The 25887-nt window shown below is 51.7% G+C and overlaps 1 protein-coding gene across 2 annotated transcripts; it reads right to left on the reverse strand.

Annotated features, from left to right (window-relative positions):
• Positions 1–405: 405 nt before the first annotated feature.
• Positions 406–16389, reverse strand: P2RY2 (purinergic receptor P2Y2). Of its 2 annotated transcripts, none has more exons than XM_036888626.2 (2): positions 16268–16389; positions 406–2166 (listed from the first exon to the last, which is right to left on the reverse strand). In XM_036888626.2, the coding sequence occupies exon 2, from the start codon at positions 2160–2162 to the stop codon at positions 1026–1028; it is 1137 nt and encodes a 378-aa protein (XP_036744521.2). In that variant the 5' UTR covers positions 2163–2166; positions 16268–16389; the 3' UTR covers positions 406–1025. The 2 variants fall into 2 exon arrangements, with proteins under 2 accessions (XP_036744521.2, XP_036744520.2); XM_036888625.2 differs by lacking the exon at positions 16268–16389 and adding an exon at positions 16104–16209.
• Positions 16390–25887: the final 9498 nt, after the last annotated feature.

Here is a 25887-nt window from a genome sequence, read left to right on the forward strand (position 1 = left end):
TTCAGGAATTGTGCAAGGAGGTTGACATCCCATTGGTAGTCATGGTAGGAGTATCTGTACCAACTGACAATGCTACAAATAAGGGGTACCCACCACCCCACTGGAGAGCCAGTTAAACGGTTTAACATTTACTAGCACATGGCTGATCATCACCATTAAGTCCTAAACTAGGGAATCCCAAAGATGGACCCCACCTGACTCCTCTCTGCAACCAGCAGAGCCAGGCACAAAAGCCAGTTAGCTTTAAAGTGGGGGATGGCCTGGAGAGGGGCTCCCTGATGGGAGACCTCCATGGGAGGGCAGGTGGCAGAAGAGAACAAGGCTGGAGAAAAAAAGGACCCTACTGTGGCTGGTGAGAGCTTCCCAGGCTGTATCTCCATCCTGCAACCACACAACACACACAGCTCAGTAGTCAGTAACACCTTTAGTATAAGTTACAGCCTCAAACTGGCTCCCAGCCTAGAGGATCCTCCGGAAGGGTTTATGACATCTCTTGAGCTGGGGGTACTCTGCAGGGCTGAGTCCATCATGGCACCCAGACTGCTGCAGACCCACTGTGGGAACCTCTGGCTCAGTCTTGTCTCCTTACCAGGGTCCTCTGGTCAGCCGTGTTCCCGCTCCTCCCAGGCATCTCAGGCCGACTTGGCTGTGTGACCTTGGTAAGTCACTTTCCTCTCTGGGCCTGTTTCTCCATTTGACTTGATTAGGCTGGAGTCCAATCCAGGTAGCTTAGCAGGCACATCCAGCTATTTATGTGGGAGTCAGGCCAGGGCACCATGGACTCTGAACCCTTGCCTTTCTTGAAAACTAATTCCCCAACTCACACATACAAATGATGACTGGGGCTGTGGGAACATGCTGAGCCCCTCCCAGATGACAGGCATCGGGGTCCTGGCTCCTTGACTCCCTTGACCGTCCAGCATGAGCTGCTGATGGTCTGTATCTGGGGAGACTGTCCCATAGGAACGAGTCCTAGTCCCTACAGCACCCCCATATAAACTCGCACAGCCCAGAGGGTTCAGGTCCTACAACTGAATGTCCTTAGTGTTCTCACCACCAGCCGGCATGGCCTCTGTCTGCCTGGAGTTCCCACTGCTGGTGGACAGGCCTCCTGTTCTCTTGGTGTCAGTTCTGTCAGACCTGCGCAGGCCCAGCCTGCGGCGAGGCTGGGTGGGAGGGGTGGGGTCCGTGGGTGGCTTGGCGTCCCGGGCAAAGCGCACAAGCCTCTGCCCAGCCAGGAAGTAGAGCACGGGGTCGAGGCAACTGTTGGCACTGGCGAGCGGCCGGGTGACCTTGTAAGCCATGTTGATGGCATTGAGGGTGTGGCAGCTGAGGTCCAACGAGCGGAAGGAATAGTAGAGGGTGCGGGTGATGTGGAAAGGCAGGAAGCAGAGGGTGAAGACAGCCAGCACCACAGCAATGGTGCGGACTGACTTGCGCTTGGCCCGCGGCAGGCCTCCAGAGGTCCCGTAGGCTGGCTTTAGCAGCCGCCGAGCCATGAGCACATAACAGACCAGGATGATGGCAAAAGGCACCGCGAAGAGCAGGCCCAGCATGACGGAGCTGTAGGCAACGAAGTGGCTGAAGAGCTCTGGTGCCGAGGTGTCGTGGCAGGTAATGCGGGCACCACGCACGCTGGTGGTGACGAAGTAGAGCACAGGGGCCTGGCAGGCCAGCACCACCACCCACACGGCGGCTGCCACCCGGCGGGCATAGAAGGCCCGACCCCAGTGCAGGGAGCGCAGTGGGCACAAAACACCCAGGCATCGGTGCACACTGATGCACGTGAGGAAGAGGATGCTGCAGTAAAGGTTGGTGTAGAAGAGGAAGCGCACCAGCTTGCAGAGCACTGTGCTGAAGGGCCAGTGGTCGCCACGGGCATAGTAATAGACCAGCAGCGGCAGGGAGGCCGCATACAGTGCATCAGACATGGCCAGGTGGAACATGTAGGTGGTGGAGGCGTTCCAGGTCTTGAGGTGGCACAGGAAGATGAAGAGCGCTGCAGCATTCAGACACAGCCCGAGCACGCACACGGTGCCGTAACACACAGGCAGGAGCACGTACTTGAAGTCCTCGTTGAAGCGGCACTTGTAGCCCAGGTCATCCCCATCCCAGGTGCCATTGCTGGTGCCATTCCAGAGGCCCAGGCCATCTGTGGCCATTGCCCTGAAGGGACAGGTGACAGGGAGAATGTCATCAGGGTCACGGATGAGTAACAGCAGGGTGGCTTGCACACCCACCTGACTGAAACTACAAGGACCCCAGGTGCTCATGGATTCTCTTGGTTAAGATCTGCACAGCCATGCTCAAGGCCTCTGTTGCCTTCTGACCTGGTTCTCTCTCTGGACCCAGAGGGCCCAGGGCCTTAGAACCCTTGAACCTCAAGAATGCATGAGATCCATGAATATCAGGACCATATAATTCTAAAACTTTAGAAGAGGGGTAGACAAACTACATCCTGAGGGCCAAATCCAGCCCACTAGTCTGTTTCTGTAAGTAAAGCTTTATTGGAACATAGCTGTACCCATCCACTCACGAGGAATTGAACAGTTGTGACAAAGATTATATGTTTCATAAAACCTAAAATAACTTACCATCTGGCCCTATACAAAAGAAAGCTGGGCAACCCCACTGTAGAACCTCAGGAGCACAGAGTTCTAGACTGAGGATTCTGAGCTCTAGAATCTGAGGATGTCGGGGTTTGAAGGGCGGTAGCATCTCAGATTCATGGAAAGGATCTTTGAAGCTGACTGGCTCCACCTCACACTCAGTGCCCACCGCCTGCTGAGGCATTTCTGGCCCGTGGGCAGCCCATACCTTCCTGGAGGTACTCCTCTATTCTGGCACTTTCTGCATGTGTAAGCAGCAGTCCTACGCCCTGGCTTGTGAGCCTACTGGCTGACACAGCAGCCGTCCTGAAGATCCCAGGGAAGGCTGAGGTGGAGGTGAGAGTGGGGGCACAGGCTCAGCTCCCTCCAGGCCTACCCAGCTTCCCTCCATGTCACTACCTTGCCATGCTCCTACCTTGTCCTTAGTGCGAATGTTACCCACCCATGGTACCTGTCTGCCCGGGGAGCACCTGGAGTGAAGGTTGTCCACTTTCTTCCTCTCCCCACCCACCAACATGACTAATAACAGCGCCCTCTCATCTGGCAGGTAGGAGACTGATATTCCGGTCTGGGGTGCAAAGATGTGCCCAAAGGTCCCAGAAGACGGTGGGAACCATAGCAAGAGTCCCAAGTGGGCAGATTTGGGACAAACACAAACAGTAACTTTCTAACAGTATGAAGGGACAGGGGGAGCTAACATTTTTCAAACCCTACTACAATAGGTGCTCAATATATGCTACTTCATTCCATCCTTACAACATGCTCCTGGGAGCTAGGTTACCATGCTCAGTTTTCCAATAAGGAGGCTGAAATACAGATCATTCAAACAGTCTGGCCAAGGTCACACAGCTGAGGACAGGCTGCAACTCTCACCCAGGAGTGTCCCACAATGGAAGGGGTTGTAGAAGGGAGGTGGTGAATTCCCTGCTTATGGCGGTGTGCAAGCAGCTCTCTTGCAGACTCTGCACAGAACTCCCTGTTTGGGGGTGTGTCAGGGAGGACAGAGAGGGCAGATGACTTGTGAGTCCTCCCCATCTGAGAATCTGGGGCTGAATGATTCCCTTCACTTTGCAACCTGGGGTCCTGAGAGGCCGGGCTGCAGGGATTCTTCAGAGCCAGCAATGTCCACTCCCTTAGACCCTGCACTTCCTGCTCAGCCTGGCCTCCCAGCAGCAGTTCAGGGCCCATGAGGTTGAGACTAGGGAGCTGAGGACACATAGGTCCCTCAGTTTCCCTTCTTTCCCCAACCCTTCCCCCTTCCCCAGGTCTCCTGTTTGCAGCAAAGGTGCGACCAGGAGGAAGGGAGTGAGCACTCACGAGCTCCCTCCCAGGGACACAGGTTCCTCTGCAAGGAGCCCGGGAAGATCCCCAGCGAGGAGGCAGGGAGAAGCTTACATGGTGCCAAGTTGGGAGGGAGTAGGTATGAGGGGGCTCTGGCAGGGCCAGCTGTGGGGACACCCCCTGTCTCGGAGCCAGGACTCAGGACCCACCCCGGTCCATGCAGCCTGGTGTCTTCCCCTTGCTGCTGGAGTCCCTGCCACAGCCTCCCTGCTGCCAGAGGGGTCTTTGTGAAAGACAAAGGCATCCCCCTGCTTTGAAACCCTCTTGGCTTCTGCCTGCTCTCAGCTCCTCAGTCTGGCACTGAGGTTTTTATAATGGAGCCTCTATCACCAGCCCTATCCCCTGTGAGCCCTGCAGTTCCCTAAATGTGCCCGGCACTCTTCCCCTCCCAAACTTAGTTCATGTCATTCCTTCAACCTGGAGTCTATTCATAACCCTCACTTCCACCTGCTGAAATGACAACTCTTTATCCCTTAGCATAGCAAACACTGATTAAGAACCTGGCCTGTAAAGCCGGAAGCACTCTCCCTTCACTGTCACCCCTCACCCTGGGCATCCCTCACACCCAGACTGCCATTGTTTCCTCCTCTGTAAAATGAGGCAGTTAATAGAACCTATACCATCGGACTGCTGTGAGGATTGAGTAATTTGTGTAACATGTTTGGAGTGGTGTCTGGCACACAGGAGGTACACTGTGGTGTTATGAGCCTCAAGGCCCAGCTCTGATGTGGCCTTTTCCTGAAATCTTTGGGAAGTTCTCTCAGGCCACCCATGGAGGAGCTTTGACTGGAGGCTGTGGGGCAGGTGCGTGGAGTGGGTCAGGGGAGTGGTGCTGGGGCCAGGCCTGGGAACCTCTTGAAGGGAGAGATCTGACAGCTATTTGGGAGGGAGGCTAGGGACTAGCCCAGAAGGAGTCTGGAGGGAGGAAGTGCAGGAGAGGAAGGCAGCCAGGATGCCTGGCTCATGGATCAGGAGAAGCAACAGGCTGGGGAGAGGGGATTCAGCGTCAGGCATGGTAAGTGTGGGGTGCTCCAGAGGGGTGTCATGGGATCCGGGGATGGGTGAAGGCTGAGACCATTAGATCCAGCTCTTGGGGAGGTGGCCTAAGAGTTGCTGGCTCATAGAAGCTGCAGGAGGAGTTTGGATGTCCAAGTGTGAGACTGAGGAGCTGTAGAGGGGCCATATTCCCCCCAGGGACTGGCGTGGGGTGTCCAGCTCTGTCACAGAACCCCAGGTGACAACAGGCACCTTCCCGAGGTTCAGGCTTCTCATGGGCTCAACCCCCTTGCCCTGGAGAACTATTAGCCCCAAAAACTCCCCCTTGAGGTCCTCTGCTCCACTGGAGATAGGGACAGTGGCCTCCACCATGCTCTGTGCTCTGTGCACGCACACCCAGGCCCACTTCCATGCTGCTGCTCTGTTTTGGCCCCAGTGCTGAGGCCTGATGGGTCTCCCTAGAGTCAGGGGCCAGGCCTTCATCCTTCCTTCATAGTCAGCATCACATTGCTCTTCCCAAAAAGTTTCTTGCTAATCACTAATAGTGGAATTTCTGGCACTGTTGAGAGGGGTGGAGACTTCCCTAAGTCTCTTCTTTTTATTTCTTATTTTATTTTATTATTTTATTTTGGTATCATTAATCTACAATTACATGAAGAACATTATGTTTACTAGACTCCCCCCTTCACCAAGTCCCCCGCACATACCCCTTCACAGTCACTGTCTATCTGCATCTAAGTCTCTTCTGAATCAAGGGAGCTGCCCTTTCCACCTGTTTTAGGACATCCTGGCCTCCACCCTCCCAGACCAGCTGGGGCCTCCATCACGGTGGCCCATGTCCAGAATGACTGTACATGCCCTTTGTCTCCACAGACTGGCCCACCAACATGAAGTATGTCTTTCTTGGTCCCCTAGTCCCTGCTTATGGGGACACCCAGGTCCCCAGCCTCTCCCTCTGCCCTCTCCTCTGCCTCTCCTGATCCGCAGTGCCCTTGGGCTTCACGCCCACTCCCTAGAGACTGGCTCTCACTGTCGACCATCACTCACCAGTCCCTTTGTGACTACTTCTGGCTGGCCCTGCCTGAAGAGCTCCTAGTCTTCAGGGAGATGTGAGCATTGTAAATGCCCTGCCAGGCTTCCCTCTTAGGTGCATGGTGTTCCTTCTGCCTGAAGGCCTTTGCAGAACTCACCTACGCTGTACTCCATCTTTCCCATCCCTCAAGGCTTTCCTCAAATGTCACCTCATCTCAGTAGTGCCCACCCCCACCCCTGGGCATCCCTCACACCCTGTTGGTAATTTGTCCTTCTACCTTCTACCCCAACATATTCTAGGTGGTCCCACAGGGCTGGGTCCATTTGATTCTTTTCTGTGTTCCTAGCATCCAGCAAAAGGCCTGTCTGATCCAAAGCAGGCATGACACAAATGAGAGAATGCACGAATGAGTGAATGAATGACGCAAGCACAAGAGGCTACGGGACCCCAGAAGAGGCTGAGCTTAAGCTGGTGGCCCTTATTCCTCTGAGGGCCTCCCAGACGACAATGAGGCTTAAAGATTTCTCAGCTGCTGACCCTAGGTGGCCAGGGGTCACCCCAGTCCTCCTGGGGCCCAGCCCACCTGAGGCCTGCCCCTGCCCTAGACAGACCACTGGACTGCCTCTCTTGCAAGAGCCCTGCCCTTCTCTGGACAGGGCAGGGAAACACCAGGGGGAGGGGAACGGGGCCTTGGCATTCTGGAAATGGGGCAGCCGTGGGGCTCACTGTGTATACATCTGACTGTGACTGTGTACGTCTCTGTGTACCTAAGTGTGATCATGCCTGTGTGTCCATCTCTGGCTTAGGTCATGGGTCAGTCTAGATCACAACCTCCTGATCCTGGAACTCCCCCCACGCCCACTCCTCACTTGGTAGCGGCCAAGCCTGAGCTGAGCAGCTTCCACACAGCATCCGCCTTTCATCCCTGTCCCTTACGACTCAGTAGTTACCCCCACAGAGGTGAAGCTGCTTGTTCCAAGATCACACTACCAGGAACTGGGAAAGAGCAAGGCTTTCTGATTCCAAAGCCTTAATTCACCACAGCCTGGGATAAGTGAGTAGGGCACGGATCCCCTGGACCTATCCCCTGTTCGGGGGCGGATACACATGCTGCGCCTGCCTGAGCCTCCCAGCCAGCAGACCCTGCCTTCACATGCCCTACTGAAGAGCCCCTGCTGCTGCTGTCAGGATGCTCAGCACCTGCTCAGGTTCCTCACTCATGAATGCACACGCCTGGGCTGGCTGCAGGGAACTCTGTGGGAAACAGGAAAAACAGGTCCCCTGGCCTGGGACCACACCCAGCTTCCAGCATTTCTCAGGGCAAGCGGTGCTGAGGGCTCCTGAGGCGGAGGTGGAGACAGCAGGGGCTCTGGGTCAGCACCCATGGGAAGTCAGCTAGGCCGAGTCCTCCCAGGGCCACCTCCTCTGCTCCATCCTCGGCCCAAAGAGGCAGAGAGGTGACATGGTGTGTCTGTCCCAGTAGGAGGGCACTCTGCCCACTCCCATCCCCTCCCTTCAGCTCACATGTTCCAGGGATGGATGCTCCCAGACTCCTTCTCCAGGTGTCCCATTTCACAGGAGGGTGGCTCTGCTGGGGACTCTCCCCCATATCTTGCAGAGATGAGCTGAGCCTCCAGTGCCCCCTCCATTGGTCCTGGTCTGTGTTTAGCCCCATGGCAGGAAGCAGTCAATACTCTCCTTGCCTGGTATACACTTAGTGGTACTTCAGCCAACTCAGTTTTGCTCAGACTGGGTCACTACCTGAAATATCCTTCATCTACCCTCCTGCTTCTAATCATTCCTCCACAGGTAGTGTAAACACACATGAACACACACAGGCATGGTCACATGTACACAGACAAACACGGTCACACTCAGGTGTATACACAGTGGGTGAACACATAGTCCTAGACAATCAGGGTCTGGAACAGCCTTTAGAAATTACCTGCGCCAAATTCCCATTTGACAGAGGAGGAAACTGAAGCCTGAGGCCTCAGAGGAAGCCAGGGACAGAGCCAAAATCCTGTGGCCCTGGGTTTTGTCTTTCCTGGGAGCTCCTCGCACAGGGCTTCAGCAAGGGGATGGTTGCCTGGTAGAGGGACCCTTCTGGACGGGCAGGTTCCAGCATCCACTAGAACCCCAGGCACAACACAAAAGAAGAACATCCCCTGTTTTTTTTCCCATCTGCTTCCTTTCCCTATAATGGAGGAGTGGGGTCTGAGGCAGTTGAGGCCAGGACCCCAAGCTGGAAGTGCAGTGCAAGCCTGGGGAAAGTGGGGAGAAGAGATAGGTGGCTGCAGGATTGGGCAGGGGCAGAGCCCTGGGAAATGTCCCTGGGCCATTGTTTTCTTAGCACACCTTACCCCAGAATGCTCAGGCCAGCTAGCCAGTAGCTACTTGCCAATCTGCTCTAGGGTCTAGTGACAAGGTGAAAGAGCTTCACCTTTTAACCCTACCCCACCCAGGGTCATACCTCACCTTCTCCTCCTTAGGAGATGTCTCCACACAGCAGACTAAGGTGGAGTAGAGCACGTTCTCAAAACCATTCTCCCATTTCTGAGAAGGGTCTCTGTCACCCATACTTTCAGGCTTCAATATATCTTTGACAACCTCTTTCTTTCACTCATCAAGCCCTGTCAGGTCAGCCAATGCAGTGGCTCAGACAAGCCACTCCTCCCCACTTGTGGTCTTAAGCCAGCATTTCTACTCCAAACCACTGCACCAGTCTACTCACTGGCCTCTTGGCCTCTACACCTGCCCCTCCTGCCCGTCCTTCAAACTGCAGCCACGGGTCTTCCTAAAACACAACTTTGACTACATACTGTTGAGCTCAAAAACCTTCCATAGCTACCTATTGCCCTCAGGCTAGCGTCCAAGCTCCTAAGACTGGTACTCATGGCCATAGCTGAGCGGGTCCCTACCACCCCTCCAGACAACTCTCCTTCTCTGCCTCCACCCTCGTCTTCCTCTCTCAAGCACAGCAAACACAGCCCCATGGTCATATCTTTGCTCAGGGACACTCTACCTTATCTTCAAACTGCTATGTCATAACAGAGCTGAGTGCTTTCTCATGATAGGCGGCTTCAGAGACCGCTTCTCTTTAATCTTGAGAAGCTCAGAGAGGCTAAGTAACTTTTCCAGGACCACAAAGCTAGAAAATGGCAGAGCATCCCTTGTCTTATGACTTCAGGAGCTGTGCCCGGCCCACTGCATCCCTACCCTCCAGAGCCCAGATCCTCTCCTCCATGAAGCTCCCTGGCCAGCCCTCTTGGAGCCCCATGACTCGGCCTGTGCAGTCAGTTCTCCACAAGAGAAATGTCCTACAAGCAGGGCCCAGGATGTCCTCTTCCAGGTACTTCTCCAGTGTGAAGCGGCCATGATGGTGACTGTACCCATTTCACAGGTTAAAAAAACTAAGGCTAGAAAGAGTAGCCCAAGGTTTCACCTAAGATCACCAGCGAGTCAAGAACAGAGCCAAGCTTAGCATTCAGACTACATGCCCTCTTGACCTGGCTCTGGCTGCCTCTACCCCACACTGGGGCTTTTTCCCTGTGGCCCCAGGATAGTAAGCCCAAAGCCAGGAGGAAGGCCTGAGGCAGTTCCCAGTCCAGCTACAGAATTTCTAGGGTGGTTGGACAACATTCCAGCTTCTCCACTAGGGTGGCTCCGGAATGTACCACCCACTCTCCTGACTACATGGCTGGCCCTGTCCAGCTTGGTAGGGGATAGTGATCCGTCACCATTCTTGAAACCCCTGCTGCCTGCCTCTGCTGGGGGTGGGGTGTTGTGAGGGGAAATAGAGGACCGGGTGCCACAACACCATCGAGGGACAGGGGAGGCACCGGGCAGGTGGGAAATCTGAGTTCTGCCATTCCCAGCTGTGGGACCTGGACAAGCCTCAGCGCCACAACCTGAGTCTCAATTTCTTCACAATCTAAGAACAGTTCCTGCTGCACAAGGTTGTTGAGATAAAGGAAATGATTTAGACTCATTTTATGAAATAATTAAGAAAGATGATTTCAGCAGGCAGAAAAGGTAGGAAGGATGGGGGCATCCCAGGAAGACAGAAAGGGCAGGATGGCCCCAGGAATTATGGGCAGAGTAGCAAGGCCACAGCCAGACTGACTATAGGTTAAGCTTCCCATGCACAAGGCCATCCTCAGAAGGGAGAGCAGAGACTGCAGCAGGAGCTCGACCCCACCACACTCTTCCACTCACTCCCCCTTTACAGAGGCTACCTGTCCCTATGCAGGGCACTTGGGAACTCCGAGGTGAGTCAGACCCCTTCATGATATCAAGGAGCTCACTGTCAAGGTCGGTGGGCAGGGGGGATTTGGAGAAAGACCCAGAAACAGGTAATGACAACTCAAGGTGATCAGGGCTGAAGAGAGCAGAGGCACCAGGGCTGGAGCAGTCAACAGGGCCCCTCACGGGAACTGGTCGCGAGTGGGGGGGAAGGGGTGTCAGGGAAGGCTTCTTGGAGGAGAGGACACCTAACCTGCATTTTGGAAGATGGGTAGGATTCAGAGTGGAGAAAGAAGAGAAACATGAGCAAAAACCAAAGCAAGAGATCCTACAGTGTGTCTGGGGATCTGTCAGTCACCCCTGTGGCTTGAGCAAGTGGAGAGGGCAAGGCTGCGTAGGACAGGAAGGCTCTCGGGAGTCACCCTCCGGCCCCGGCCAGCAGACCCGCAGCCCTGCCTGGTGTGCTTTCTGTACCACAGGCACTAGGGCTGGTTTGGGGAAATAGCTGAGGGGAACCTCAGACGTTACCAGCAGGGCTGTCGCAGTGTGCTCTGCAGCCTCCTCCAGGACGCCCTGGGCTCTGTAACTCTTCCTGAAGGTGCTCTCCCTCTCCAGAACCCCCAGAATCCCAGCTGTGGGCCACCCAGTGGGAGAGCATCTGAGTTTGGGGGTCTCAGATCAGCCAGGCTGGTCGTCCCACCTTACAGATCAGCAGCCCAGGACTATTTAGGAGGAAGGGCCTTACTCAAGTCTGGTGTTCTAATTCACTGTGGGGTTGAGCACCTCCCCCCCGCCCCCACCCCAGGGCAGGTCTTCAAACCCCCTGTCCCACCTCTGACCCAGCACGGTCCAGCACTGCCCAGCACAGGGCTAAGAGACCTGCTGCTACACTGAACCAGTTCAGAACCACAGAGTGCAGGACTCCACCCTGACCTATCACACCCAAATGCCTCTGGCCAGACTCAAGAGGAAAGGATCCTGAGTGGAGGCTCTGACCGGGAACCACCCATGCTTTGTAATTTTGGTCACATCAGTTCCCCTCTCTGAGCCTCAGGTTCTTCACTCTCAAATGGGGAGAACCACCTCTAAAGCAGACAGCCCATGAGGGATGAGCAAGACGGGGCAGGAGGGGGCTCCAAGGGGCTGGCAAATCATGCACCTGTTGATGAGGAGGCTGTGTCTCCCCATAACAGACAGACACCAAGATACTTTTCAGCAGGCAGCACTGCCCCCCTTCCCTTGCCACTGCCACCCCTGGTGAACCAGCAGTGGGGCAGGGGTTATGGTCAGAGTAGTCAGGGAAGGCGCCTGCAAGGAACTACGATCAGATTTGAAGAGAAGCAGCAAGGGTCCAATTTGGGAGGAGAAAGAGGAGAATGGAGAACCCAAGGTAGAAAAAGGGACAGACATGTAGAGCAGAATATAAGGGAGTCTATGATTGTGAGATTGCTCATTCTGGGTGCCTCCAGGAGCCTGAGCTCATTGGTTCTGACAGTCTAATTCCAAGAGTCTCTCATTCTAGGAGTCAGTGATAAATGTTACTTTAATTCTGTTACTCATTGCTTCTGGTAGCCTTTGATTTGAGATTCTCAGAACCACAGGAGTCTGGACTCGCAGAGTATCACAATCATAAATCACTTTGCCAAGAGCCACAAAGTCTCAACAAACACCTGCCAATGGTCCCATGTGCCTGACCTCAGAGGGACCCTGCAAACCCAGACTCAGATCAGGTTGTCAGGCCCTTGAGGAACTCCAGTCTGAGTGGGGAGAAAGAAACAGAGATGGACCAAGTCCACTTGGGTGATTAAGCCATGATCATGGGAAGCCCTAACTAGCCTGGGAAGGTGGTCAGGGAGACCTTCCCAGAGGAGACATCATTTGAAAGGGGAGTTGATGGATGATTAGGAGTTTGTCACGTGGACAACAAAGGTAGGAAGGCAATGAAGGCAGGAGGAGCATGCTCAGAGACTCAGTGATGTGACAGTGTGGCCTGTCAGAAGGACGGGGAGTCTGAGATACTGGGTGCAGGGTTAGGTGGCACCAGACGTGTGGGGCCTGAGACACATATGAAAAGGCTTGAATGCCAGGCTGAGGAGGTTGGCCTCTATCCCGAGGACAATGGGGAGCCAGAGCCATGGCAGGGTTTAAACAAGGAAAGACATGGTCAGAGTTGACCTTTGCAAAGATGATGCCACATGGAAGGTGGACAGGGAGGGGGACTTGAAGGCAGGGAGATGAAGGCAGAGACTACACATTCAATGGTTCAGCGAGAGAAGCTGGCCCTCTCTGTGAGATGGGGCACATCCTGAGGGCCACAGCCCAGCCACAGCAAGACATCCCCTCCCACAGCTGGCACTGGGGAAGATGGGCAATCACAGGGAAGCCAGAGCAGTGCTAGGAGCCCCCTCCGACCCCCAGGGGAGTCAGGGGGTAAAGGGGAGGTCATGCAGGCTGAAGTCTAAAGGAGGCCCTCCTCTCAAGCTCCAGGGCCCAGGCAGTGCTATTGTTGTGATGGTGACAGGGTATCAGGGTAGAGGATTAAGGAGGGAGCCATTGCCCAGGAGGGACTCCAGCTACTCACCCTGGACTATAGGCCTAGGAGATGGTGTGACAGGGGAGCGCAGGAAGAGGAGCAAGGCCCTCCTCTTTCACTATCCACTCACTTTCACCTGATCCTTCATTTTCCAAACATTCATTGGCAACTGCTCTGTGCCCAACCTGCGCTGGGTGATGTGGTCTCTCCTTGTCCTGCAGCTGACCCCTAGGATGAGTGCAGAGGTCAGGGGAGGCTCCTGCAGCCAGCCTCCCCACATCAGGGCCCAGGGGCTGGGAGAGGCTGGCCTGCGGACACAAAGGCAGGACCAAGAGGAAAGTGTGTCAAAGGGCGCACCAGCCAGGCCCACAGAAAGCAGTTCCAGGAGAGGACAGATTTCACCAGGGGCACCTCCACCTCCTCTCACCAGATCAGCAAGGCTTCCTGCTCCTGTGGGCAGCCTGAGCAGACATTATCTTTTCGGCAACTGGGTAATCAGGCCACAAGAAGACCTGAAGTCGTGTTCTCAGGACAAGACTCAGACTTCCTTCAGCCTGAAAGCCAGAAGACCAGGCCTTACTCAGATGGGGCTTCTCTCTTGAATGGGGGAGGGATAAGCTGGGGCAAGTAGGCAGAAGCCTTAGCTTTCACCTCTTTTTTGTGACCTTGGGCAAGATATTTCTGAGTCTCATCTGCAAAATGGGAATAATAATTCCTCTCTCACAGGGTTGGTGGAGCACAAGATGAGGGACATTTATAAACAGTTACTAGTAAGCTGTCTTTGCAGTGGGGGCAACAGGGAGAAGAAGATAGTCAGTAGTTAAATTCTGATAACTAGCACTCTTCCATGCTATTGTACCCATGTTCTCTTTTCATTTTTTAAATGCATTTAGGTCTGTGAGTATCACACTTCTCCCTGGTGCATTGCTCTTTACTGCTTACACAGCCCTTTCCTGTCTTAAGAATATTCACAGTAACCCTGCATTTGAAGAGGAAAGAACCATTATGCCCAATTTACAGATTGCAAAAGTGCCACCAAGAGGGGCACAGCTGCCTCTCTAGGGCCTACAGCTAGGAGAGAAGCCAAATCAAAGCACTTGCGGACCACCCATGGGGCCCTGATGATGTTCTCACACTCATTTAGCTGGTCCTTGGAGGATCCTGGCGCATCCGAGCACTGTGCATCCTGGGCAGGAAGAGGACAGGAACGGAGGGGGGTACAGTCTCACTCTGCAGCCCCAGCTTGGCAGCCATTTATGAGTGTTGCCCGCTGTGATCCACCAATCCCCCTGGCCAGACCCCAGGACAGCCCAAGGCAGGAAGAAAAGGAGAGTAACAAGCCATCTATGCCAGGGCCCGTGCACACACATACTATCAACACAGGACCTTACTGCTTCTGGCCTCCTAGAGACTGGCAGGGCAGGAACTGCCCCCAAGGTCATCCAGCAAGTTGGAGGAAGAGCTAAGATGAGATCAATTGCAGGTCTCCTGGCTCCCACCTGGGGAGAGTCCTAAGTATCCCCAAATTCTTCATCAGAAGCATCCGAGGACTCAGAGAAATGTTTGGCCAAAGGGACAAGGGCTCAGAATTCAAACAATGCCTGTATGATTCTGGTATCAACCTCACAAATGCTCTGACCTCCATGTACTTAACACTATTCAAACCATTCTCCACCCTGCAGCCACAGAGATCTTTCTGAAATGCCATTCTGAACATTAACCTCCCCTGCTCACAAACTTTCCATGGTTCCCTATTTCCTTCAGGATGAAATCCAAATTTTACACTTGCACACTCTGGGTCCTGTAGTGCTCCAGGGCATGCTCTTCTGACAACTTGTGCCACTCACGCTGACAACCTGATTCTGGTTTCCCCTTCTTTGTTATGACATGGCACTCCAGTCTAGACAGGCCTTCATTGGGGAAGCCGGGGACAGGGAGCAGGGGCTAGGGGCTGCTGCTGTTCTCCTAGTTCAGCTCAGCCCTGTGCAGGGTTCTGGCAACACAGAAATGCATGAGACTCAGTTCCTGCCCTCCAGGGGGCTCCAGATCTGGATAGAGAGAAGGAAGAGACAGACAGAGATCATAACAGTCCAAGGTGGGATGGGGACTCAGCACTGGGACTGCAAGAGCCCAGAAGAGGCTCCAACCTAGCTGGGGAATCAAGGAAGGCTCCCCAGATGAGAGGATATCTGAGCTGGGCCTTATGACTGGGTAGTTTTCCAACTGAGGAAGAGGAGACTAAGTGGGCATTTCAAGCAGATAATATGCAATGGTCCGGGGGCAAGCAACTAGCCCAGCATGTGCTGACTACATGTAGTTTCTAGAAGCTGAAGAGTTAGGTGGGAGAAATGGCTGGAAAGGTTGGCAAGGAACAGTTCTTGGAGGCCTTGAGTCGCAGGCTAAGCTCCTGTGGAAGTTTGGTGACAGTTTAACCCCTAGAGGAGAACAGCTAGGATTTGAGTTTTAGAAAGTTCCCTCCAGGGACTGACCCTACCCCCACCCCCTAACAGTGAGCCAGTCCAGGAAGACGCTGGTGCTGAACATAAGCCACACACATTAGCTCCTCAACAGCCCTGAAGTTCATCACTATTATTCCCCATTTACAGACCAGGCCACTGAGGCTCAGAGAAGGAATGTGCCTTGCCTGGGATCACAAAGTGACCAGGGCAGGATTGGAATATAGGTCTCTAAGTCTCCAGATACATTTTTGGGGCCCTGTCTGCTCAAATAATGTCCTTTCTCAACCACTCCTACCCACAGATAGCTGACACTTTACCAGGGCCCACCCTGACCTCAAAAGCTCTCCATTATTTCAGCCTGGACCCCAAAACAAACAAGCACCTCAGGCTGCAGGCCCAGGGAAGCAGGGGATGCCATGCTGAAAGCAACAGCTGCCACCAGCCCCACAGACCCCAGACTGTAAGTTCTAGTCCGCAGCTGGGCCCGGCCCTTGGATCTGGCTCCTGGGGGCTTGTGCCACTGGCCGTTCTGGTTGGGGAGCGGAGGGCACTGCCTTTCTCCAGACTGACTCTTCCTACAGACCTGCCTGCCAGATTAAAAGTCCCCTGACAGAGGCTTAACTGTCCTTTCAGGCCACTGCCTCAGTCCCCCTAGTCCTACCGACGCCCAGGCGGGACGGGCCACCCAGAAGGCCCCTGGGCTCAGGGGGCGCAGCGGGACTGCCGGGGTTCGCGGGTCTCTGGCTGCGGCCCCACGCCATGGGGACGCTCACACCAAAGCGCTCAAACACAAACAAGTCCCACAGGTTCGGCCACTTGACCCCCCAGCGGCGCACGCACTCCCCACTGACACAGAGACGATCCCAAATACTCGGACGCACACTCACCGGAGTATCCGCCCACACTCCCCGAGACCCATGCTCCAGTGGCGCCTAAGTTCGACAAGCGGCCCACCGACGCGCTCACAGAAGTGCCCCACTCCGCCTGCCCCGCGCCGAGCCCACACCCGCCGCGCCCAGCCTCTGACCCCTCCAGGCGGCCTGCCGCTCACCTCGGCGGGACGCTCGGCCGCCGCGGCTGCCCCGGCCGCCGCTGCCGGCTGCCCGCGCCCGCGTCCCGCCGCCGCCGCCGCGACCCACGTGCCTGGGAGCCGCTCCCGCCCCGCCTCGCTCCCCACCCAGCCGGCCGGCGGGGGCGGGGCGGACTCTGGACAGACCCTGGCACCGCCCTGCTCCCGCCCCGCCGGACGCGGGCCACCTGCCGCGGACGCCGCCCGCGATGCCCCTTGAGGACGCTGCGCGGGCAGGGCTCGGCACCGACTGTCCCACCGCCCGGGGGGACCGGGGCCGCGCGCCTGCCTCGCACAAGATGAGGAGAGGTTTCAGAGACGCTCAGTTTGCGGTTTGCCTGGTGGCTGTGTGGCTCCCTCCTGTCGCTGCCCATCGCCAGACCTTTCCGAGAACCCGTGCCCCCTCCTCCCAGAGACCTGCTCAGCGCGACTCGCTGAGAATTCGCATACCTTGCTTTAGACCAAGAGCGGGGAGAGGGTGCTCCTCGCTCCCTAGGGAGGAAATCCAGGCATTCAGGGTCCTGCCTCTCTCCAGTTTCAGAGAGCAGAGTTGGGAGCCTCCCCTGTGCTTCCTTTGCTTAATCTCAGCCAGAAAGAGCCACTGGAAATTTCCCCAACTCCCTGCTGGTTTTGGTCCCTCATCTGAAGCTGCTTCCCTTGAACTGCCTTCTCAGGCTACTCAAGCCACACACATTACTCCCTTCTCTGCCCTCAACTCCAATAGGATGGCCTTCTGTGGTCAGGGCCCCTATATCTGCCCCTTTCCTAGACTGTGAGCTCCAGGAGAGCAGGCACCAGGTCTGTCTTCTTCCTGCAGCAGGTCCCAGAGATCCCAGAAGTTGCTCAATACTTGCTGAATGTAGGAATGGATGAAAGAATGGATGCCCCTGTCTCTCATTCTGGTGTAGGTGTCAGAAATGTAGGTTCTGGCTCAGCTTTAGCACTGACTCTGGGAGACCTTGACCCAGTTCCAGTCCTTCTCAGGGCCTCCTTTTCTGTGAAATAGAGACAGTCACATCCACCCTCCTGCCAACCAATATCCATCCATCCAGGGTTTGGGATGGTCAGTGTCTCTAAAGTGCAGAAGAGGTCTCTTTCTGTAGCCAAGAAGCTTGCCCAGGGCCCTGGGGCCTTGAGTCTTGCTGGGCCCCACATCAGCTGACTGGGACCTGGCTGTTGGCCCCAGGAGGGGCCCAGGAAGGATGCTGGTTGCTGTTGTGCCAGGAGCGGGAACAGAGTGAACACTCAGCCCTGTGTGGCTGAGCCGCCTCTGCAGTCCCATAGGGACCTCTGCCTAGAAGACACAAAGGCCCCTTATCTAGCCTCCTTCATCTATTGTCCAAGTCAGTCCATGCAGCTTCTACAGAGCTAGGAATCCCAGCTTGTGGAGCCCAGGCTTTGGGGTCCCAGTGCGGAAGTCCCCCTGGGCACTGTAGGCCCCAGCCAATACCCCTCTCTCCTCTCCCTTCCAAGCCTTCAGACCTCTACTGTAACTGCTGCTTAGCACAAGAGAACAAAATTTCTTTGATACCAAAATCAGGACCCGGGGCTCTGCCTCAGTCTCCAGCCAGCCGGAGAGTGGGCAGCCCAGAGTCCCGCTCTGACTCAACTCCCTTACTTTGCAGCCAAGGAAACTGCATTCCTGAGACACGCAGTGTCTAAACTACCCCAACAAGTGACTTAGTGAGGCCTGAGGAGCAGAGAAAAGAGACTTGTCCTTGAATTTTGGCTTGCACACAGCCTTGGGTTCAGGTTCTGGTCTTGCTTCACCTCTCGGGTTACTCTTCTCTGAACCTCAGTTTCCTTTTCTGCAAAATGGTAATAACAGCCCCTTTCTCACTGGTTCATCTGGAGTTCTTTTTTTCAGGGTTTTACCCATCATCCTGAGCTGGCCTGGGCTCAAGGGGCTAGTATCCCCTCTAATGAGGGGCTGGAAGTCTAGGTCTCCTGACATCTTCCCCTGACACTCACCACTGGGCTTTAGAGATCATCAGGTTCAGCAGGCTCCAAATCCCCTTGCTGAGTCCACCCTACCTGGGGCTGCCTGAGGAGCTCCCTTCCCACTTCAACCGGAGCACCTTTGCTTTTATCTTTGTATTCATTTACATTTCCTGGTAATACTTTGTTGGAAAAATATAGAAGTTTCCATGGCTAAAAGACTTTAGACCTGTCGTCCCAGCCAGGAAATTTGAGGTCCAGCAAGCCCCACATAAGGCCCCATTTGGAAGGGGGAATAGCATGAAGGAAGCCTTCCTCCTGCCAACAGCTAGGACAGGCTAGTGGTGAGGACCAGGCCCATAATGGTCCCCAAGAGGGTCATGGAGCCATGGGAGGTAGGAGGGAGGCAGGGTTCCTTTAGCAGCAGCAGGTCAGGATGGGAAAGGGCAGGCCCAGGGTCCCTTTTCCACATGCAGAATGAGGCTTCCTCTCTCTCCAACACTGAGCAGGCATTTGGCTCTCTCAAACCTTCTGTCTTCCTTCTCTTGACTTCTTTCTTCTCCTCTGAGAGAACCTTCCTCTCTGAGAATCTGCACTTGGGGTGAAGCCCTTGCTGTGGCTCAGGCATCCTTGCTCAGCTGGGACATGATACCTCCAAGCCCTCCTTCACAGGCTAAGGTGGTGTTTCTGTCACACACACACACACACACACACACGCACGCGTGCACACATGCACACATGCACAGCCAGCCCCTGTCTCACACCCTTTGGTGGCCCCACCATCATGAAGATAAAGCCTGGCTCTGCATCCTGCCACACCAGCCCCCACCCCCACTTCTCTGCCTCCCCTCCTGCCTCTGATCCAGTCATGTTAAAGTGCTGAGCCCTCACCCACCTCCAGCCTGGCCCTTGCTTCTCCCTCTATCTGCAATGCCTCTTCATGCTTCTCTGCCTATAGGAGCAATAGAGACTTCTTCCATCCTTATTGCTCCTATAAGGCCCAGCCCAGGTGCATCCTTTGTCACACCATTCGCCACACTGTCATCACTATGAATATCAATCTTCCCTCTGATGGGGATCCCCTTGGGGGCTGAGCCAGGGTCTATCCTGTTCATAGTTAAACTCCCAGCACCCAGTTAAATGTCCCTGTCACCTGGTCAGCCTCCATGGATATTTGTTGTATGAGTGCATGAGTAAGAACACAATTTAGTGATCACCTTCTTTGTGCTAGTCATTATGTTAACATATCTCATTTATCATCACCAGAACCCTGTGAGGTAGATGTTATCATTACCATTTTACATATAGGGAAACTGAGCTTCAGAAAAGTGAAGCAAATGTCCAAATTTACACAGTGAGTCTGTAGTGGGTCCCCTGGCCCTGGACTGACAATTTGCTGGGAAGGAAGGCACTGCTGAGTTCCCTGAGTGATGGCTGAGCCACGGCGTTGGGACCCACACTGCTGGCTCTGGTTACACAGGGCTGGGCTGGCTCCAGCAGCCTTGTATTGCTTGCTTTCTGGACTGCTCTTGGCCTGGACCGTCCTTCCTCCCTTGCTGGCCGGGAACTGTGCTCCTCAGGTTTCCCAGTTCAGGGCCAGGCCTATGATGCCAAATGCAGCCTGAAGCTCTGGCTCTTAGCTTGCCAGAATGCAGGCACCCAGGGAAGGCAGTCTGGGAGACTGAAAGTCTGGTCCAGGCCTGGGTAAGCCTCTGCTTCACGTCCTTACAAGCATGACCAGCTACATAACTTGTGGGACCCAGGCAAAATGAAAATGCAGGTCACTTGTTAAAAAATGGGTAAGAATTTCAAGATGGGACAGCAAAGCATTAAATCAAGTACATGGCCATTTGAAGTATGGGGCCCTGTGTAAAACTCTCCAGGTCACACACTCATGAAGCCAGCCCCATCCTCAGGCCTTGGTTTTGTCATCTGCCAAACGGGAGAATGATGGCCATGTGGCCAGGCAGGGGTGAGGATGAGGTTGGAGATGTAAGTAGAAGGCTCAGTGGAGAGCATGCGGGTCGGGCAGGGCTCCCATGGATGTCCTCTGTAGTTTAAGTCTCAGCACTGGGCAGCAGACCAGTTCTTGCCAGGAGTTTGATTCCTCACCAGCTCCTTTTCACAAGACCAAAAACCTAAGCCTCAGAGAAGCACCGACTTGTTCAGGGTCACACAGAGACTCAACAGGGAAAGCCAAGATCAGAGCCCTGGCTTGTCTCTCTGAGGAACTGGGCTTTTTGTAACATAGGCAAGGCAGAGGCAGACAGAAGGGAGGTGGGGGAGGGGGCTGCTTGGGACAAAGAGGGCCACTGTGCAAGCACAAAGACCTGACCACAGAGGCCCCCTGCAGGGCTGGGCCAAATGGGTGGCTAGAAAAGGCTGTGGGGGTGGGGGTCAGGTGCCTGTGGTGGTAGCGGGTGGCAGGCAGGAGCCAGGAAATGGGTCAAGGAGGAGAGACAGACTCACGCTGGGTCCCCTACTCCATGCCCCAGGCTTCCAGAGCCAGCACTGACCACCCTCCTATCTCCAGTTCCTCCTGGGCAGCCTGCCAGGCTAAAATGCTCTGTCATACCACCCACCACCCCTGTCGCCCCCACCTCAATGAGAGTGCAGCTCAGGCAGCTGACCATCCGACAGTCCCAATGTCAAGTCCTGCTGAGAAGCTTCTGGCTACTGTCCATCACCCACAGGAATATAAAGCATAAGTCCCTCGGTGTGTCATTTAAGGCTCTTTGTGACCTGTTCCAATGACCTTTTCACACTGCGCTGTCCTCTCCTGCAACCAGCCTTCCACATCCTAGTCATATGGGAAGCCTCACCCTTCTTCGAACCACTTGGCGCTTTCACACACACACCCTAAGTTTACTCATGCTTTTCCTTCTTCCTGGAGGGCCTTTCCCCTGCCCGTTGATGGCTGAAATTCTTTCTCCTTCACCAACCAGCTCACATGTCCCCTCCACGGGGCTGCTTTCCTCCACCCTCACAGCTGGGTTTAACCTCCACTCTGCCATAAATGTGACGTTTAGCCATCCTTGTGCACTGCTTGTCCACTCCAGCTGGAGCTGTAGTTTGGATCCACACCTGCCTGGAGGAGGGGGCATTTGTACTGAGCCTTAAGGCAGGTAGATTCACTAGAGGCTGACAGTGGTAAGCAAGGAACAAGAGCCCAGAGAACCAGGGATACCAGCCCTCTCTGACATATTATATCTGACTCTGTATGTTTGGTTCCTGAATTCAGATAGCAAGGGGTCCATAGCTCAGAACAGCAGGAGTGGAGTGTGAGTGGCCAAGTCAGGGAATAGATGAGTTGCAAGGATCGAGTTTTAATGGGCTTTATATGCCACACTATGGAGTTTTTTTTGTTTCCTTCTTTAAAATGCACCTGAATTTATTTCTCAGTTCTACTGTTTATTAAGTGATGCATTTCTGCCTATCTTTATTATCTTCTTCCTCTTAATAACCTTAGGGTAGCTTTACTGTTTTCTATAATCTTATGAAAGTGAATGTCTATTTTGTTTATTGTTGTTTTTTAAAAATAATATAAGCACTTAAGGCTTCGATTTCCCTCTGAATTCTGCTTTGGCTACATTATGTATGGTTTTATATGTTAGTTTTTCTTTATTATTTTATAAATAGCTGATAATTTAATTTTAATTTTTCCTTAACCCAGTCAAAAGTCTTCTTAGGGGAATATTTAGGTTTTAGTGTTGTTTCTTTTAATTGTATAAACTTGTTGTGAATTTCTAGTTTTATCTCAGGTATGTAGGGGACATTGCTTTAATTAAAGTCTGTAGTTTGTGTATATTTTATTTTTTAGAGTTTATGTGTTCTATGAATTCTTTTAAAGGAGATGTGTGTTCTTTTTATATGATCCATGATAAAATTTCATGACAAAATATCCATGATATTTTATTTAATTTGGCTGTGCTGTATACATACATACACACATATAATTTAAAGTAAGGTTTATCCCTGTTTATTTTTAGCCTATAAAAACTATCAGGCTGATACTGCTGTACCTCTTGCTGATTTTTTGTTTAGATCAGCCTCTCGTATTTGTATTTCATCTCTTTTGTTGCTCTATTATTCTATGTAAAAATCTTCCTCATTATGTATTATATATAATTTTTTATAAATAAAAGTATTCCCCTTTTGTTCCATTTAATGCTTTTAGCCACAATTTTTATTTATTTCTTATATCACTATTACCATCCCCTACTTTTCACTTATCTAACTTAGCTTTGTGTTTTTATGTACATTTTCTTGGTGATTTAACTTCTTTATTTAAAAATTTGAATGAGTAATATATTTCCATGTTTCAAAAACTTTTAATGTAGGAAAAAAAGATATACAGAGAAAAGCCTCTCTCCATCCCCCATCACTCATCTACCAGTTTCCATTCCTCCCTTTGTTGTCCGGCAGCTGCGTCTGGGGAGGTCTCTCCCCTGCACACTAGGGGAAACCTGAGTGGGGGTGGGGAGGGTTCTTGACTCTGGTTGAGAAAGAATTCTCAAACATGTCGGTGAGTGTAGGTAAGGAAGGAATTCATTAAAGCAAGAGTAGTAGTGAATGGCAGCAGCCATGCAGGCAGCGGAGAGCAGGAAGAGCAGAGGGAGGAAAGGAAGATTCATTAAACTCCTGCCCAGTGTAGGGCAAATCCCTCGCCAACTCCTGAGGCCAGGGTCACCTGGCATCCAGTGTCCACTCGAATCTGCACAGTGTGGGAACTAAGCCCCTACCACCCCAGGATCTGGGGGAGCCCTGGAGTGCTGGATGGAGTGAGATTGTGCTCTGAGAACTTCCCAGAGGCAAAGAAAGGAGATATTCGGGCAGGCAACTCAACAGCATGATCATGCAGCTGCAGTCCTGTTCGGGTCACCCAGGTGACAGGAACTTGCAAGCCCATATTAGACATCTCAATAGCCCTTCCCTACTTGTCTAAAGTAGGACAGAGAGAGTGAAGACTTGTGCTTAAGTCTAGAAAACAGAATGAAATAGCAAAGACACTTAGCCCTGGAAGAGCACAGAGTCAAAACGCAATAAGGTGACCGTCAAGAAGGCTTTATTTCAGGCAAAAAGTGCACACTTGAAGAAAGAGGAGTGTGGGCAACCTCAGAGAGGAGGTATGCCTAAAGGCTTAGGATTCTGTCCTTCAATGCTTTCAAGTATGGAGCAAAGGGTATAGGATTCACATGTGGTCTCATGAGGTCTATCTCCAGTGAGAGACATGGTGTCATCACCCATATTCTGTCCTCTAGGTATTCTGTAAGATAAACTTTACACAAGGAATTTATTGATCCTGTTCTTCTCCAAGATAGTGGTTACCCTCAAGCAGTGGGGACATATCATTTAGTGCTGTTTGCCCTATCTTAAGATAGGGTCGGTTATTGGCTGATGACCATAAAATACGTTAGGAATCTTACCTCCTAACTCCCTGGTTTTTAAGATGGAATCTTAGCCTTAAGATGGAGTCCCTCCTATTCTAACTTAATATTTATATCCTGGCATTTTTAATCACAGGCAGGAAAAATTAATCATGATGCTGGTCCCATGTCCCAGCCCTACCTCACCTTCACCCCTAAACTGGAAGGTGGTTTTAATAGTTTCTGTGTATTCTTGAGCTTCTTTGTGCAAACACAAATATTTCTATTTATTTTCCTTTAAAAAAAAACACAAAATGTAACATATCATACACATGACCTTGGTTTTTATCACTTAATTGTATCTTGGGGATTTTTCCAAATTAGTACATTGAAAGCTTCCTCATTCTTTATAGGGGCTACAAAGTATCCCATTGTATAGATGAAGCATAAAGTATTTAGCCTCTGTTGGTGGACATTTGGGTCCTTTCCAATTTTTTGCTAGTACAAACAATATTGCAATGAGTAACTGTGTACATACCTTTTGTTCACGTAGGAAACTTCACAGAAATGTTATTACAGTCAAAAGGATTGTGCATTTGTAAATTTGATAACTACCAAATGTCAAATTGCCCACCATTGAGGTGGTACCAATTTACCCTCCTATCAGCACTGTATGAGAGAATCTGTTTTCCTATAGCCTCCCAACACTGTGATATCAAACTTTTGGAATCTTGCTAATCTGATAGGTTAAAAATCATATCTCAGTGTAATTTGAATTTTCATCTTCCTTATTTTTTTTTATTGGAGTATTGTTGATATACAATCTTATACTGGTTTCAAGTATACAGCATAGTGGTTCAACACTTACCCACATTATTAAATCCTCACCCCCACTAGTGCAGTTACTGTTTGTCAACATAGGAAGATGTGACAGTACCATTGGCTATATTCTCCTTGCTGTACTACCACCCCTGTGACCAACCCAACTTATATTTTAGTTGAGAATGTTTGTCCCCCTTAGCATCTTTCTTATTTTCAGCATATCTTTTCATAACAAAATAGCCCTTTAAGATCTATTTGCATTTCTTTTTCTATCAGATACTATAGCCATTTTTCTATTAGGTTGTTGGGCTTACTGATTTCTATTAGCTTCTTATATTTTAGGAAGATTATCCATCCTTCTGTCTGTTACCTGAAGTGAAAAAGATTTTTCCCAGTTTATCATCATCTGTCTTTGATCTTCCTTAGATTTCTGTTTTAAAAAATGTAGATGTTTTTATTTTTCTGTGGTAGAATTTACCAATCTTTTATGACTTTCGGATTCTGAGCCATAAATCGAAAGGTCTTTCCTACTCTAAGATCTCTTCCCCATGTTTTCTTTTAATATTCTTATATCTCATTTTTTTACATGTGCATCTTTAATACATTTGGACATTCTGTGTTATTTTAAGTATTTCTAATGTACAGCACATAGTCCAGTTGAATTCTGTTTTTAAACATGAAACGTGAGAATCTTTTCCTTCAAAATGTTGATAAAAAGGTCATTAAAATCACCTTGAGATAAAGACAGAGTTTTTAATTAAGCCAGCTAAGGACTTACAAGCCACAAGCTTTGATTCCCAGGAGTGGGTAGGAAAAAATCTTCTGAAAGGCCCAAGTCATGGAGAGGTTTTCTATTGTGGAGGAGACAGGCAGGAAAGACAGAACTTCAAAGGAGTACATTTCATTTACATATGATATGCCATCCAAGGAAGAAGAGTGAGTTGGGGGGTAAGATGAATCCTGGCAGACACCTGGTGTTGAAGGAAATTAAAGGGAAAGGTAGACATTTTGTTTATCCTTTAGCATGAATGCTGAGGCCAATTGTTCATCCTTTAACTTAATTAGCAGATGGTATTATAGAGTTAGAATGTTTAAGTCTTCACAGGTGGCCATTTTGAGCCTCCCAGAGTTAATGAATGACTCAATACTTAGGCCTTAGAAATCTTTTTGGGGGTTCCTAGTATGGGGTCAACTTTTCCTTACTTCACAAATAACACAGCTTAATTTATTTATGTCTATTTCATAACTAATGTAGTATTGTTTTACTTCTTTGTGCTTCCTTATTGCTTCTTTTTTGTTCTTTGTATACATTTTAGGTTTTTCTTGTTTTTATCTTCTATAATGATTTAGAAAGTGGAACTCCAGTTTGTAATTCTACAAGACTTTAGATTAGTCAGGCACATATATTTAAATTCATATGTATCCAATTCTCAAACCATAAAACGTGTCACTCATTGGATGTGTGCCAGACACTGT

The sequence above is a fragment of the Manis pentadactyla genome, chromosome 9 (assembly GCF_030020395.1).
Source record: "Manis pentadactyla isolate mManPen7 chromosome 9, mManPen7.hap1, whole genome shotgun sequence".
Classification (NCBI taxonomy): Eukaryota; Metazoa; Chordata; class Mammalia; order Pholidota; family Manidae; genus Manis; species Manis pentadactyla.

Coding starts and splice junctions, on each gene's coding strand:
- P2RY2 (XM_036888625.2), bottom strand. CDS start 16,135: ATGGGTCTCGGGGAGTGTGGGCGGATACTCCG. Junction 2,167..16,103: donor GAGTGTGGGCGGATACTCCG/GTGAGTGTGCGT, acceptor CTGTCCCTTCAG/GGCAATGGCCACAGATGGCC.